The sequence below is a fragment of the Archocentrus centrarchus genome, chromosome 16 (assembly GCF_007364275.1).
Source record: "Archocentrus centrarchus isolate MPI-CPG fArcCen1 chromosome 16, fArcCen1, whole genome shotgun sequence".
Lineage (NCBI taxonomy): Eukaryota > Metazoa > Chordata > Actinopteri > Cichliformes > Cichlidae > Archocentrus > Archocentrus centrarchus.
In genome coordinates this window covers 5014103-5029556 of record NC_044361.1, presented here as the reverse complement: position 1 = coordinate 5029556, position 15454 = coordinate 5014103, and the positions used below count along the sequence as shown (strand labels likewise).

General features: G+C 39.4%; 1 protein-coding gene across 3 annotated transcripts in view; it reads left to right on the top strand.

Moving 5' to 3' along the window:
• Nucleotides 1-15454, top strand: part of sema6cb (semaphorin 6Cb) — a 132182-nt gene that overhangs the window by 65209 nt on the left and 51519 nt on the right. For all 3 annotated transcript variants that reach the window (XM_030749726.1, XM_030749727.1, XM_030749725.1), the window contains exons 4-8: nt 4703-4905; nt 9981-10095; nt 11537-11594; nt 14635-14691; nt 14949-15050. In XM_030749726.1, coding sequence (XP_030605586.1) covers nt 4764-4905; nt 9981-10095; nt 11537-11594; nt 14635-14691; nt 14949-15050 — 474 coding nt within the window. In that variant the 5' untranslated portion in view covers nt 4703-4763. The remainder of the gene's footprint in view (nt 1-4702; nt 4906-9980; nt 10096-11536; nt 11595-14634; nt 14692-14948; nt 15051-15454) is intronic.

Below are 15454 nucleotides of genomic sequence, written 5' to 3'. Positions count from 1 at the left end.
ACCAAGCTGCTTTAGCTCTCCCTGATTAGCTGCCTATTGTAAACAGAAGGTTTTAACTGTTTGGCTGCTGTGTTCACAGCAGCAGCTGTGTGCTCCATATTAATACTGTAGTTCACATATTAATAATATCACCTCATGTTATACAAACCTAAAGGCAGAAAAAAAAGAGTTGCAAACTGAAGCAGACTGAAGACTGAGCTTTTTACACAAACGGGTTCTTTCCAATGCACTGACCTTTGGTCATATTTAATATAAGAATCCACAATTGAAACAGTATCTGTAGGACAGAAAATAGGGAACAGCATAATAGGTCCACTTTAAGCTGTATAACCAGAACAGTGTCAGAGATGGAGCACAAAGAGCTTTAGCCTTTAGTACAAGTATCATTAAGTTTTATTCTCTTTTCCTGATCACTTAGCTGCCTGCTACATATCTGACCTTAAAACATAAAGATTTTACCTGCAGGAAACCATCTATGAAGCACCATAGTTGGTTTATTGTGAGGAGAACCCATTTAGCAGCAGCTGACTTTAGGTAAACTCCCCAAATTAACCTTAAAAAGAAGTTAAGCAACTTGTACCAAGTGGCGTATATTTCCATATAGTTGGACCTTATCAGTATGTCACACCTGAAATCTTAAGGTGAAAGATTTTTTTAAAGGGGGAATGACATGTAGAAAACTGTCCATGGTGGAATCTAACAGGGGCTCTGCGTTTGGTGTATGCTTAACCAGGGGAGTTAAAGCAGTGCCCCAAAGATCAGATACACTTAAGTTGACAGCTTTTTAAAAATCTTATTTTAGTCTTGCCAGTGTTGAATTTTTTTTTTTCCACACAGTTTCTAGCAGTAAAATTTAATTCCAGCTGAGGATAATGAAGTCCTCAACAGTCTGAAACTCAGCCTTTACTACAAGCTAATATGCACAAGCCATGCAGTGTATATTACTTGTCTTGCATAAGCCCTTGTACTCAGTATGGTTGTCTTGTTTTCACACTCTGTTGGCCGCCTTCCTTTAGCTAAGTAGGTTGTCAATAAATGATCTCTGCCTTCCTTTCTCACAAGAATATAGTGCTCCCTGGATATGCAGCTTAGGTTTTTGGGTGGCTGTGCATATTCATGACGAAAGCAGACAGATTTTGAGATTTGGATTGGTGTTTAACAGCCGTTTTATTGGTTATTTAAGTATGTGCATGACCGAAGTTCTTTTATACCCTTTTGTCTGCCCTGAATGCTTTTTTGACATTTGAAGGGATTTTTCCCACTGATTTGTCTTCATAATAACATCATCTGTTTAAATTGCTGTTTCGCTAGCCGGGTGGGGGGGGGGGCAAGAAATTACACAGTATGAGACTAATCCATCAGGTATATTGTTCTCATATACTTTCTGAGGCAGGCCACACAAGCTGCTGTAATTTACAAAGTAAACACAAACAGACACTCGCCCACTCCCGTCGATTTATGGCGTTGTGATCATCGCTTGACCTCATTGCTAAATGCAGCTTTCTGCCTGCATTTAAATGAGGCACACTATTATCAATATTGATGACAGTTCATGTCTCTGTTGACTTAATTTTCTGCTCCCCACTTAAAACCATGCGGCCCGAGTCGCACTGCCAAGTGACAGTGCATAAACTTGGGAGGGCTTGTAAGAACCCCTGTAGAGGACACATTGCCCTCAATAAATTGGCAAGGAGTGCAGGTCATCACAGTTTGAAGTTGGTTTCAACAAATCCCTCTTCCATCCATCTGTTACCGTCTCTTCCCTCAAATATCAAACAGATGTGGAAATTAACATTCATGCATAATCTCAGGCTTGTGTACAATGTCTGGAGCTGTTAATTATTCCCACACAGACACTCGACTCCAACTTTTATCCAAACTTTTTTCTTTTTTTTTTTCTTTTTTAAAGGGGAAATATTCTGAGAGCTCCTTTGTCAAACACCTTATTGAGAATGATAATCTGTGATTCGAATTCATGGAGGTGGATGAGGTTGCAACATCGTTGCTTGATAAGCTGTCATTGCTGTTTTTTGTTTGTTTTTCCTTCTGTTTCTTTGAGATCATTGACAGATACTGCCTGTGGTGTTATTACATCTTTCTTTGACTTTTCAGTTTTGAAAACTTGATTTCGATGGCAGCACCCTTTGTTCAGATACCGAGTTGTTCCTGTAATTATGCAAAACAAATTCGTCTCTGTCTCTTATAGTAGCACAATAAATGAATCACTTTCTGTTTACCACCCAACACTTGTATAGTTGGCACCAGGTGTTCAGAGCAACAAATGCAGCAAATATATCTGCACTATTTAAAGTCTTAAAGATTTGAATGATGAGAACCTGGAACGTCTAACCTGTGTCCTGTGCCTGTTTTAGTGCAGATCTGCTTGCAGGTCATGTTAACATTTCCTCGTATCAAAATAAAGCTGTTTTCAAACAGTGTGCTTTTTTAGCCATTTGAGCCTTTGTGATAATGGCCCAGGAAATGGTCCTGCCTTTCTCGAGCGCTAACCCGCACCTAAACCCAGCAGTGTTTTTCAGTATTGAAAAGATGCCTGATGCAGGCAAGGCCCCGTTATGTGAGACATTAGCGAGAGCATTTTCATTTGTGAAAATGGTTTAATAAATATGAGAAATATGCTATTCTCCAGCTCGGGTGTGTTCTGAGTAATTTTTATGTTATTTATTTTATGCAACTTAGAATACATACGATACAATACAAACGATACATTACAGTCTGCATAGGTGAAATATTTTGGCATGGCATGTCCATATTTAAGTTTATATATATATCCTAGCAGGGCCTGCTGTGATTTTTGACCTACTGGGTGTCGCTTGCTCTTTCTCAAGCCTTAGCCTTTTGCACAGCTGACTCAACTCAGCAATTAAGCCAGTGTACTTAAGGCCAGAGGAGAGCGCCAGTGCCAGAGAGCCTTTGTGATGCAGCTTGTGAGCTGTGTGTTGTGGCTGCTTGCTCCTGCTCTGTGGAGAGGAGGGCGTTTTGGTGATTGAGTCCTTTTAACTTACTCTGGTGACTTGGTGACTAACTTCTGGTTGTTGTTAGATTCTCTAATGTCTATGATAGCAGTCTGTCCGCATCTTTCAGTTTAACCATTAATAAAAGCGTTTAACAGTTTTTGCCTCCATGTTTTCTTTTTTTCATCCCGGACACTTTTGTTACTTTCCCACATCCCTTGGACTTTTTCGGGGAACGTAACACACACACACACACACACACACACACACACACACACACACACACACACACACACACACACAAATATGTTTTTTCCAGTTTCTGAATTGTTGAGCATCACTGAGCACTGTAGTTCACATACTGAGCAAGTAGAGTCCTAATGATTAGTTGTATAGAACCTTATTTGCACCATAGACTTTTTAGAATTGTCAAATTGCCAAACTATCCACTCATTGTCATAGTAAAGATGTAGGTGAATAGATTATTATAATTATAACGTTATTCTTGGTTTGCGATATCAGAAACATGGATTAGCATGGCGCCAAAGATTTGAAGATGTTTTTATCTAATTTAACTTGTGGTTTCATACGTGTGTTTTTAAGTCTTGGTCATAGTTAAATTTATGCCTTGTCAAAATGTATTTAGGTATGAGCTTGGTCCTATTAACCAGAAAGTATAGTGTGAGTGAGTGATGTGTTCCTGTTCAACTCCATTAAATTTCATCTGTCTCAGGCTTTGTTTAGTGGGGTCATGAGGTTATGGAAAGTCTGTCATGCCTCCTCAAATTTGTTAGCCCTTGGTGGCTGTTGTGGTTAAACTATAAGGAGATGTCTTAGTTTAATTTATTAAAATGTAAAACAGGTTAGTGCACACTACCAGGACCTTTTCCATATCAGGCTTAGCAAGGTATGTTCATTCTTAGCTCAGCTGTTTCAAAGAAAAGGTCGAGGTACTGTCAGAGCCTTGGTGTCATGTTGGCGGCGTCTGCTCCACAAAAACTTTAACGTTAGGATGTTCAAATTCAAACCATAGATGCCTCTATTAAAAATCTCCAGATGAGTTTGAATTTTGGCGACCTTGACCTGGAGGTAAAGGTCAGAGGTCAAGTTTTCTGAAAATCTTGTGAACGTAATGGCGCAAACGGTGTGACCCAAGATGTTCAAATTGACACCATAGATGCACGGTGTTAAAGCTAGACCCATCAGACTTCACTATAACAGCACTTTGACCCCCCCCACCCCACCCCAAATTATGAATCAAAAACAGCCGAGCTCAGCGGTGCTCTTGTTGGGCAGCGAATGCTCAGGTGTCCTGCTGTCAGGGTCCCACCAGCCTGCCTTCTCTCCTGGTTGCTTCCCTCACAGTGTCTGGTTTGCTCTGACTCCATTTTTTTAATTTCTATTTTTGATGCATTTGCACTCTCATAAATCGGTGGTTGAGCGGACATCACTGCATTGGCATGTGGCATTGCATGCTAATTGGAACTTAGATGCCACCTTTAAACATTACTGCTGTTACAGTATTGTTATGTAATTGTTGCCTTTTAAATTAGAAGCTCTTTACATGCATCTATATGCATCTATCCAATATATGTTACTATCTTAGGAGCCATCCAGCTTATGTTTGTGTTGCCTGTGCTCATTTTATTACAGTGACATGTCTTGGTTATTATAATAATAACAGTAGTAGTAATAAACATGCCAACTCTAATAACCTTGTCTTATTTTAGGTGGGTTATGTGAATCTGCCGTGGGCCATGTGTTACTGGTGAGGTCTCTTCTTCTGCCAAAATGAGGCTGATACCCGTCTCGCCTCGACCCGTCCTGCCGGCCTTCCTGGCTCTCACCTTAGTCGCCTTCTTACCTCAGCTGTCCTCAGGAGCCACGCCGTTCCCCCAAGACCTGGAACCAATCAGCATCGTGGGCAGAGAAAGTAAGTTCAGAATCTGTTGTTGCCATGGTGATCCCTGTTGCAGGAGTACATGTAAATCTAGACTGAGGGTCACTAAGGCATATCTCGTCACTGGGGAATGTAGCTCAGTGAGGTGGATGTATTTAAGGCTATCTTTGCAGCAAGCAAATTTGTAGATGTTTATTCTGCTGCTGGAATATCTGTAATTAAATTTATTTGTTGAGCTCTGTGCTGATTTGGTTTGGAAAAAGGTCACTTCGGCTTTGCAGAAACATGCATGATTAAAAAAAAAGGTCAGACCTGAGGTGCAAACTTTTAGCAAATTTACAAAACCAATTATGATGTAAAGTTGCTGGTGCTAATATTTCACTTTCAGATTCAGTGGTCCAACAGGCTTAAAATTGTTTTGGATAATAAAAAATATATTGCATGTTACATACAGCTGGACTGTATAATAATATAATATGCACATTATATTTGAATATATTCGAATTTCGCAGCGCTCTCATGTTGTTTGGTTCATTTAGGCTGGTGTGAAAGCTTTTGGTCAGAACTGAACTTTCCACAGTGGTTCCATGTAACTGACTATGAACAGGTACCGTCAACAAAAGCTGCTCAGAGAAAGACTTGGCCGTCACTCCGCAGGTCTTTCATGGTTGCTACTCTTGACTGGTGTGCAAGAACAGCATGGACCAGAAGTCAGATGCAGCAAACGGAAAACTTTGGTTTAGACCTGAGTTTGTAATATAACAGCCATTTTTGAGCAATGTTGGGTTTTTGTATGCATGCACAAAATATATTAGGACCTTATATTGAAGGTAACATAACCGGTTAGGTATAGACTAGTGTATTGACATTACTGATACATGTGATTTAAAATCTTTTACCATATGTGACTAAACTGCAGTGGGCTTGATATGACTATTTAGTAGTTATTGTCATTTAACTTTGCATTTTCATTATGTCATTTTCATAAGACAAAATGTACTCTATATATAAAATAAAGTAAAATAAAATAAAGGCCTGCTTTGAAGGAAAGCAAAGCTATGCACACAACCTGTTTAGCTTGTGTCTGTGCTAAATAATCAGATTGAAAAATAGCCTACTTTGATGGGAAAAAATGAAAAACATAGCCTAATGGCTGTAAAATAAATAAATACAGAACAGAAAAAGTAATAAAAGTTTAAAAAAGGACAATTTTGGCTGAAATTAAGCTGCAGGCCACACACACAGATAACCCAACTGCCTCAGCACTGAAAGTAAACATAACTATTCTTTATTTCCTTTTTCATATTAAGCTTTGTTATTTTTCCTTTGGTCACAGTCACAGAGACCCCTGGTTTAGACCAGCTGCGGGTATTAGAGAGCTCAGATATTGACACATTATTGGTGAAAATTTCTTTTTGGTAAGTTAGATGTTATTTTAGTTAATATCACTCCTAAAGAATGATCTTCATCATGGAGTTTTCCAGAATGATGTGAGTGCTGAGTTTAGACTCAGAGATGCTTAAATGGTTGCATCTGTCCTGAGAAAATGAATTAATTGGGAATCAAAATTAAATTGATGGAGATAAATGGTAATGATCATTGATTAAAAAAAAAAAATCACTACCATTGATCATTATCAATAAAATCTCATCAATATCCATCCATACCTAGGAGACCTGATGGCTTTTTCTTCAGTTTGTATGAATTGAATCAATGAATGTTTGAAGCGTCCTCACTCTGTTTTCAGTTTCTAATGATTTGGTACTGTATCCCATGATGTAATAGAGTCAAACAAATACAACATAACCTATAATAACAGTAGTAATAGTTTTTTTCATTTTTACATTTTCCTGTAACGTGGACAAAAAGAATTTTATCTCACGACTGTCTCAGCCAGATTCCAATGACAGTCGATAGAAGCTAATAATGAATTATTACCCGGCCTCCACATGTTACCACAGCATGAGATATTAAAACTTCAGAGCTACAGCTGGAAACGAGTAAGTTTTTGATTTAGGGGACTCTTCAAGATCTCTAACACACTCAAGACACTGCTCCATCGGGCCACCCTAGGGACTCATCTGTGACACCCAATAACCGGGAAGGTCTACAGAAGAGGTCTTGGCTGCTAAATGTAATGGCCCATAATTGATTTAAGAGGTGGCTGAGACCATGGCCCACACACTGTAATTGATCTATCTGGAAGAGAGTAACGCAACCATTAGCAGAAATAGCTGCGCTAATAGTGCTATATGTGGAGCTCCGTCCCAGGTGTAATGAGAGCAATTTGTCACTTCTGGTTCCAGCAGGTGACAGCATGGTGCAAGGTCCCTCACAACTCTGAGGCATCCATTATGAATCATAGTACTTCGTCAGGATGAAGTCTATGAAATCATACCTAAGTAACTCCTTCTTTTAGAAGTGGGCAGATAACTCGTCTCTCCATCAAGCTTTTTTTTTTTTTTTTGGACTGAGTATGCTGTGTAAGTTTGGCATATTCAGGTTTTTAATGGCCAGTGCCGCTGATGCAGCTAATTACAGAACCTGGTGTTGTGAGCTGGATGCCTATACTGCACTCAGTGTTCTGTAGAGGAAAATGTTTGGGTTTCAGACGGCTTTTTTTTTCTACTCCTGGCTCAGTATGATCTCAGAGAGGGGACATCCTTAATATCGTCACGTTAGACACAACCTAATCTTTGTTTGTGAGCGGCAGCCAATCAGGAGAACGTTTGCTGAAAAAGAGGATGTTGTTAAAGGTTAAGGAGTTAAAACCTCTTGTTTCAGTCAGTGAATGAGGCTCTGCATAAGATAAGTAATTATTTTTGAACTCTTTCTCATGCAAAGCAACTCCAGTAGAGTTCAAGAATAAAATTGGGTGTAGTCATTTAAAAGTCATCATTACTGTGCAGTAGCAAAAGCTTTTAAATAGCAAACTGAGTCCTAGAAGTTATGGACAACATGTCATAATTGTATAAAAACCATATAGCTTCCTTTTTTGTTTAGAGGATAACCAATTCATTGTTAGTGAAGAGGCTCTGTTTGGGTACAAGTTTCTGGCACAGCTTCACCTACTTCCAAGATCAAGACCTCGATGAAGGTTACAGGCCAAAATGAGCTGGTCAAGGAATAATGTTGTTCTTCAGACTGGAGCTTCAATCCTGTGATTTTTAAATGAGAATGTAGGGTTCTAGTTCTTTGAGTACTCGCTCTGACAAGTTGCGTGCTCTTCCTGGTGCAGTAATCTTGCATGATTCTGGTCATCATTCCTGGATTTTCCTCCGAGCAGTGGCCCAGCTACAGCCAAACAGGGTGTGAAAGTGCTGAAGAGTAATTAGAAATCCTCATTTGCCAAGGGAAGGATAGCAGGGCGGGTTGTTGAGCCACTGGGAGTCTCTTCACCAGACAGCACAGCAAGGTCCAGCACTCAGCCAGACATTAGGCATTTAAATCTTTAAACAGTCGATTTGAGACGAGTGGTTAAAGGAGCGTATACGGCTCCCTGTAGAGAGACTAATTTCAGATTGTGGTGTATTTCTGCGGGGGATTGCTAATTCAGCAGCAGCCCAGGTCAGATGGGAAGCTGGAGGGCACTTCATACAGTACTTTACAGACCCAGAACACTGTGGCCTTGAGCTGAATCTTTGCTTAGTTCAAAAAAAGAAAGACAGCAGGGAAGTATCTGTGATATGGAAGACGGCGTGGTGTCAGTATTGAGCCGGGCTTATTTCATTTTTGCCCGAAGGATCTTTTTTTAATCAAGCTTTTGTAAGCCGTATCCGTCTGACTGTCATTTTGTTATTTAAAGTGCTGGACACAATCTTCCATTGTTTAAAATAACATTGCCCTCTAGTGAGTTAGTCTGCTCTTTGAGTAAGGCAAGGAAAATTAAATTAACATGCAGCAGAGGAAGAAGGGAAAATGAAAATCAGCCATACTGCAACATAAAGTTATTATATCACCTTCTTTGCACCACTTCCCTCGATTCATCTTATCGAGATTTTTGTGCTCCTGTGCACCCACATTTATTTATTTTTATGCACGAGCACATCTGATTTCCATGGAATATATTTATTTTTAATATCGGTGTAATTTGTTATAGATGCATGCTTACCAGGTAAAAGTATTTAAACTGTGCTGATGGCAACACTAAAGGCATTTTACACATGAACTTTGGAAGATTTCAGGAGAATCAAATCAGGATATTTTCCCTTCTCACATGTAGCACGCAGCAGTAAATGGCTTGCACTGGAGTACATAATGTCTTTTTAGATGCCTGGGCTGAGCATGCAGGAGGTGGAACACATGACGCCCACTAGCTAGAAGTGAATGCACCAGAGTGTCAGTTGCCCTATTTGCACATTCAGCACAATCCAATGGACCTCACACTTGCAGGTTCAAGAGTGTTTAATGTCCAACATTTGCGTTTTCACGTGTGCCTCTCTGAGTTACATCCTGGAAAAGTTCAGGGCTGCAGTGCAGTGCAGTGCACGCACGCAAACGGCTTAAGCTGAACTTTTGTGACCTCGGAAACAGGTGATAGTGATTTAAATGTGACAAATAGACTTTCTGTTCAGATGTTTTTGATTTGTTTTTTGTCCTCACTTGGCACAATCCCCAGACATGTCTGCTCAGAAATGCTTACGAGGAGCCATTTATTTAAATCAGATTGACTTCTATGACACGACTGCCTAATTTGCAGCTTGGGATGCTATTTTTTTTCCCCCTTCATCCACCTCCACAAGTGTGCATTTGCATACAGTGTAAGCTCAGGGTTTTCAGCACATGAAGGCTAAATTGTAACCTTGGGTTAGTGTCTCTTAAATTGCTAATACTGTGGATGCATGTTTAGTTGTTTTTGTCCAATTGCCTCTTTTTGAATGTTAAACTGAAAAACTGCTTTGTGTAAAAGCACTGACATTTGACAAAGCCTGTAGCTTTCATATATTGTTAATTTTATTATTTTTAACTTTTATTTCACAGTGAATTGTCAGGGTTAAGTTCTTTTCCAGTTGTGAAAAGAAAAAAAAAAAAACCCTCCAAGGGAACTCACATAGTCTCATGACTATCTTAAATAATTTCTTCCTCTCTCCGTCCTTCTGCCCATGCAGACTCCTACCTCTACCCCAGCTTCCAGGGGCTCATGTCAGACAATGACACTGTCCGCCTGGGTCTGGATTTCCAGAGGATGCTAAGGATCAACCACATGCTCTACATCGCTGCCCGGTCAGTCATCACTACTCACTTGCTATTTAAACCTAACAAAAGAAGTAATGCAACAGTGTTTACTGAAGTTGAAAATATAACTGGTGTAAAACGTTGTCCATTACTTCATGTAGAAACACACAACTGTAAGTACCATGAATATTTTAATGTTTTTCTTACAACTTACTGTAAAAATTATAAATTTATTAAGGATGAGTTAAAAACGATGATGTCTTACACATTTACATTCACACTGTGTTAGCTTCTGTCTGTAAATCATATGATTACATATGCATGGATGAACAAAGGTGTCAGTTATAATAAATATTTTGCCGCTGATTAATTTTCTGGTTGTTGTTCCTTGTTGTCCTTTAATGTGAACAATTATGACCACAAGTTTCTATCGCTTAAATCTTTATCCAGACAGTTCTTAAATAGTTTGATCAGCAGCCAACAAGTTTTTAAATTTAACCCATGAGGTTAATTAAGCTAAACGTAAATCTGTTATTTTCTTATTTGCAGAGAAAGCAGGGCAAAAGGTAAACGGGCTCTTGAAAGGACACGAGGAACAAAGACAAAATATGCAACTGATTACCAGGGAGGTAAAATAGCCAGGGAGCAAAAGGAAACATGTCAACAATGAAGATATATGCATAATAAAGGAACCCCAAAAATACCAGTACCAAGTAAATTAAACATGGCAGCATGGCCACAGAAACTATTAAATATCTATATTTTCTTTTAATCTGAAACTTTTTGACAGGGCTTTGAAAGCAGATAATTTTTTGTGCAATTTCAGAGTCTTATGAAAATGTAAAACTTCCAACAGGTAAATGTTTCCAAAATTAAACTTTTAGCAGTGCTGTATGTGTTATATCTCAGACAGCACGTCTGCATAAGGCTGCTTTCATGTTTGCAGTTTGGCAGAACCTCTGAAGCTGTTTTCAGGAGCATTGCTCGGCCTAATTTGCACATTGCTCTACCACCCAATCAATGTGTTTTAGGTTAATTATCTAAACAGTACAGGGTTGCACCTCCTCTGCCTGGTTTCATTGTGCAAAATAAATTCTGATATAGTGTTTGGCTCTTTCCCAAACTAAAGTGTTCCCTCTGCCAAGAACCCCGTCCAAAAAAGTTATAGAGGTCCTATATGCACGTAAACTGGCTTAATATTTTCTACAGCTGCACACAACAAATGCATTCCTCACTTCGCAAAGTGATTCATATGAGTTTTGTCGATAGTTGGAAAACTTCTGTGATGTCCCGAAGCCAAAAAGCCAATAAACTTTGCCTGTTAATCCACCTCCCAGCCTGTGTTGTTGAACAGATGTGATCAATCATATTGAGCGAAGAAAGGAGAGTGTTTTGGGGCAGGTTTTGTTGAATTGGTTGAATTAGATGCATTGAACAAGTATGAAGGGTGGAGATGACCCCAATAATGTATTAACTCTCTCTCTTGCAGGGACCATGTGTTCGCCATCAATCTTGCAGCTTCATCTGAGCAGATAATCCCACAGCAGGTAAGAGTCCGTCTGCTATCATGATTGAAAATCTTCCAATGTGTTTCCCTCTGTATATATTTTTTTAAGTTACATTTTGGTTCAACATAAAACTTTTAATTGATACATGTGTTTAGGTCGATATTCATTTATTTAAGAACATTTTATTTATTGTGAATCATGTACTTGCCATTTGCTTTTAAACCTCAACAATGGTCTGTTGATTTCTCTCAATGCAAAAACTCAGAGGTAAAGTCTTTCTGCAAGACTCTGACATTTAAGGAGTGTTTGATCTCCTGATCCTCTGCAATCAATACCAATAATCTGAGCGTTATCAGCCTTACTTGACTATTTTTGGTCTATTAAAGTTAAAATAAGTTTTAGGATTTTGTGCATATTAAACGTGAGATTAGCCTTAAAGTCTTTTACACAAGTGAACATGGGGTTTTACTTGCCAATAGCAATAGTCTGGATAATATATCAGCAGGACAGATAAACCTGTACCCATTTCAAGGAAAGGTTTGAAACAAGCTCGAGCTCTTTGTGCAGATTTTTTTCTTTTTTTTTTTTTTTTTTTATTTGAACAGCAATGTTTTTACAGGAAAACAAGAAAAAAAAAATTCTTGTAATGTTTGTATCTCATTATGTTGCTTTCTACCCTTTGCCTTGTTTTCATTCAAGTATTAAGCAATCTCTCTTCAGACATCTATATCCACTACAAGTGGAGCGCTGCTCTTGTTGCATTTGAAGTGCCATGCTCACTCCTATCTGAATCTCATTTGTCAAACATGATTGCACTTAAATAAAAGCCCTCCAAGGCTTGGCCTTTTGTTTGCTTGTATATAAATTACTGCCAAACACTGATATTTATTCTGATAACGCCACCGCTCCACATTGAGGAGATCTAAACTATTGATTTGGGTGTGGAACAAAAAGAAGGGGAACCTTTGAGCATAACTGTTTTAAGTCTTCTTTTTTTTTTTCCCTAACTAGGTTATATGAGGACTTGATTATTGAATGTGTGGATATGATGCATTTTTTTAGCAATTCACCCATACCGCCGCTGCCTCCAGTGTGACAGCAATAACTAAGTGGAAAATTAAAGACTGTATGAATGCTCCGCTATCACGTTCTCTCTCTCTCCTATCCATCTGAGCTCAATCAGTAGCGTGTGACTGACTCATATCAGAAAATGGTGTGTCCCCCTTCATCATAGATCCATTCCTTCATGGCGGCTAATTTTTAAACTAGCTCTTCATTTTTCACACCAGGCTCTCATTCGCATTCTCCCCTTCGCCAATCTCCCCCGGCCTAGGTGGCCAGAAGTAATTATTAGTAAACCAAATCGAGCGTGGACAAGGCTAAAACCTATTACCATAAACGCTGACTCCTACTGAATCGTGTTGGATCTTCACAAAGTCACCTCAGAGGTCTTCCAAGCAAAGGCCTTTTCCTAAAGGGACTGTGCTGGCTGTAAAATCAGTGTGTCACGTACTGTTTACAAAATGATGGATTGGGTCTCACAAATTTGACTGATCTTGTTTGGTGTTATGTAAAATGTGACAGACCAAAAATGTGCAACACCCTGCAGCACCAAGGACAGCTCATCTTTGGCAAGAAGGTCACAGTGTGTAGTTTTCTCTTGATCCTACTGTAAGTAGTGTTTTGTATGTATATCACAAATCTGTGACTTGTACTTTAGATGGGACTGAGATTAAAAAAATAAACTATCCTGCTGCGAGAAAACCCACTGATAGCAATTCTGTATTGACTATTTTTCTGAATACATACGGCCATGTGCTCAATCCAAGCGATAAGCTAATAAAGATTGGTAGAAAACTTGAATTTTATTTCATTCATTGTCATGTTTATCTGGGCAAGCGGAAATGAACTTTTTAGATGTACAGCAGGAAGCTCTTAACAAATAAAATGCAGATCTGTTCTTCAGTTTTCGCTGAGTTGAAAGCCGTCTGAGAAAATTGAAAACCAGCCCCAAAAAATGGAGAACAGGGTGCCTTTGGGATAAATTGTACTTTAGGGACTTATGGTCCAGCAAAAGTAAAACCTCAGCTTCAGTAAGAAAGCAAGCATTTTAAAATGCTGTGGGTTACTGTGAAGCTTTAGCAGATACATAAACCAGAAAGAAAAATATGCAACTCCCTCTGGTACTGTACAATAATACTTTACATGTGTAGGGCACTGGGTTGGGCTTATGTCGGATTTTTACTGCTTCGTGGCAAATATTTTACTTTCAGTGGGGACACGGGAACCTAAAGCTGATTTCACTTAAAATAAATCTAAATTTGTGACAATGACCAGGAGAAATAGTCTGAAATCTTGGCCTGTATATCCACTGACTACACTGAAATATTGAATATTTTAATGCTGGCAGTCATCCACACGGGCTAGCTGATTTGTTCCCATACAGCCAGTTGAGACATACAGCTCCCATCTCCTCACATGCTATTGAGAAATGAGTTTAAATACTTCCAAGTATTTTGCCTGGTATTGATAAGTTCTGAGAAAATTTGGTCAGTAAATTACTCAACAATCGATGGGGGGACATTAATCCTTCAGCTGGCAGAACTTGCGAACAAGCTGATGGATCTTTTTCAGTAAGAGCCCACTGAATGACTAGCACTGATACAAAAAGTGTATTTTGTTGTGTCTACAGAATAAGGACAGGGCTTTTGGCCAGTAGGTTAATTGGGGCTAATTGACTCCTCCTCATATAGACAGTGAAGTGTCGCAAGCACCTCTTTGTATTTTGTTCCCCTTGTGTGAGCATTTTCACGGATCCAGCCTCCTCTTACAGAGTGATTTTTATCACTGAAGCGCCACAGTGCTAAACTGCCCACTGATGAGCTGCTCAAACTGCTGCAGGCATCGCTGGTATTTCTCTGTTTGCTTGTTTTTCCTCCACAACAGTTTATTGAAATTAATGAGATTTTCATCACAGCTGTCTCGTAATAGCACTTGAATGATTGGGAGCAACAAAAGCTGGGATGGTGAGAAGCAGCTTGTCTTTGAGCTGACAGTTGGCTCTTTGTTCATTTTTCAGAAACTGACTTGGAAAACGAAGGATGTGGAGAAATGCACTGTGAGAGGGAAGAACAGCGTGAGTATAATCTTAATCCAGATCCTCCGTTTTTGGTCTTGGGTTTCATTTTTTACGTCTTTTGTTCTCCGCGTTTGCCTCTGCCTTCGTTTCCTGAACAGTTTTTCTCTCCAGAGCAACATTAAAACCAGGATGACTGTAAAAACAGAGAAAACTGTTAACCTGCTGCAACTCCTTCCTTGGCTAGGCTATGCTAGGACCCACAACAGACCTGCTTTATGATGCACAATAACGTCCAGGTCTTTTTCTCCTGACAGGACGAATGTTACAACTACATCAAAGTTCTGGTGCCACGCAATGACGAGACGTTATTCGCCTGCGGCACCAATGCTTTCAATCCCACCTGCCGCAACTATAAGGTAAGAAACTGTACTCCTCTGGCCTCAATTACAGATAAGAGATCATATTACAGCTGTTATGAGATTTCGTGTCCTTGTATAGTTTGTCAGCTGGATCCCTGCTATTTGATTTGCTAATGGAAACGACAAAGTGTAAACTAAACTCATGCCACCTTAACACCTCACAGGCTTCATGTGCGAGTACCTTTCTCGGGGATGATCTATAATAACACGTCTCCATAACCTGGAGTTAAACTGTGCCTTGTATGCATCTGTGCATAAAGTGACAGTTTATCATCTTTATGGGCCACATGCATCACAAACACTGCGACCTATAGGAGGAAGGTGGCAGAACTTGAGTGATCGAGTAGTGCAGTTTGAAGGCCAGTTTTGACATTCGTGATTAAATATGTTTGATATTTGTT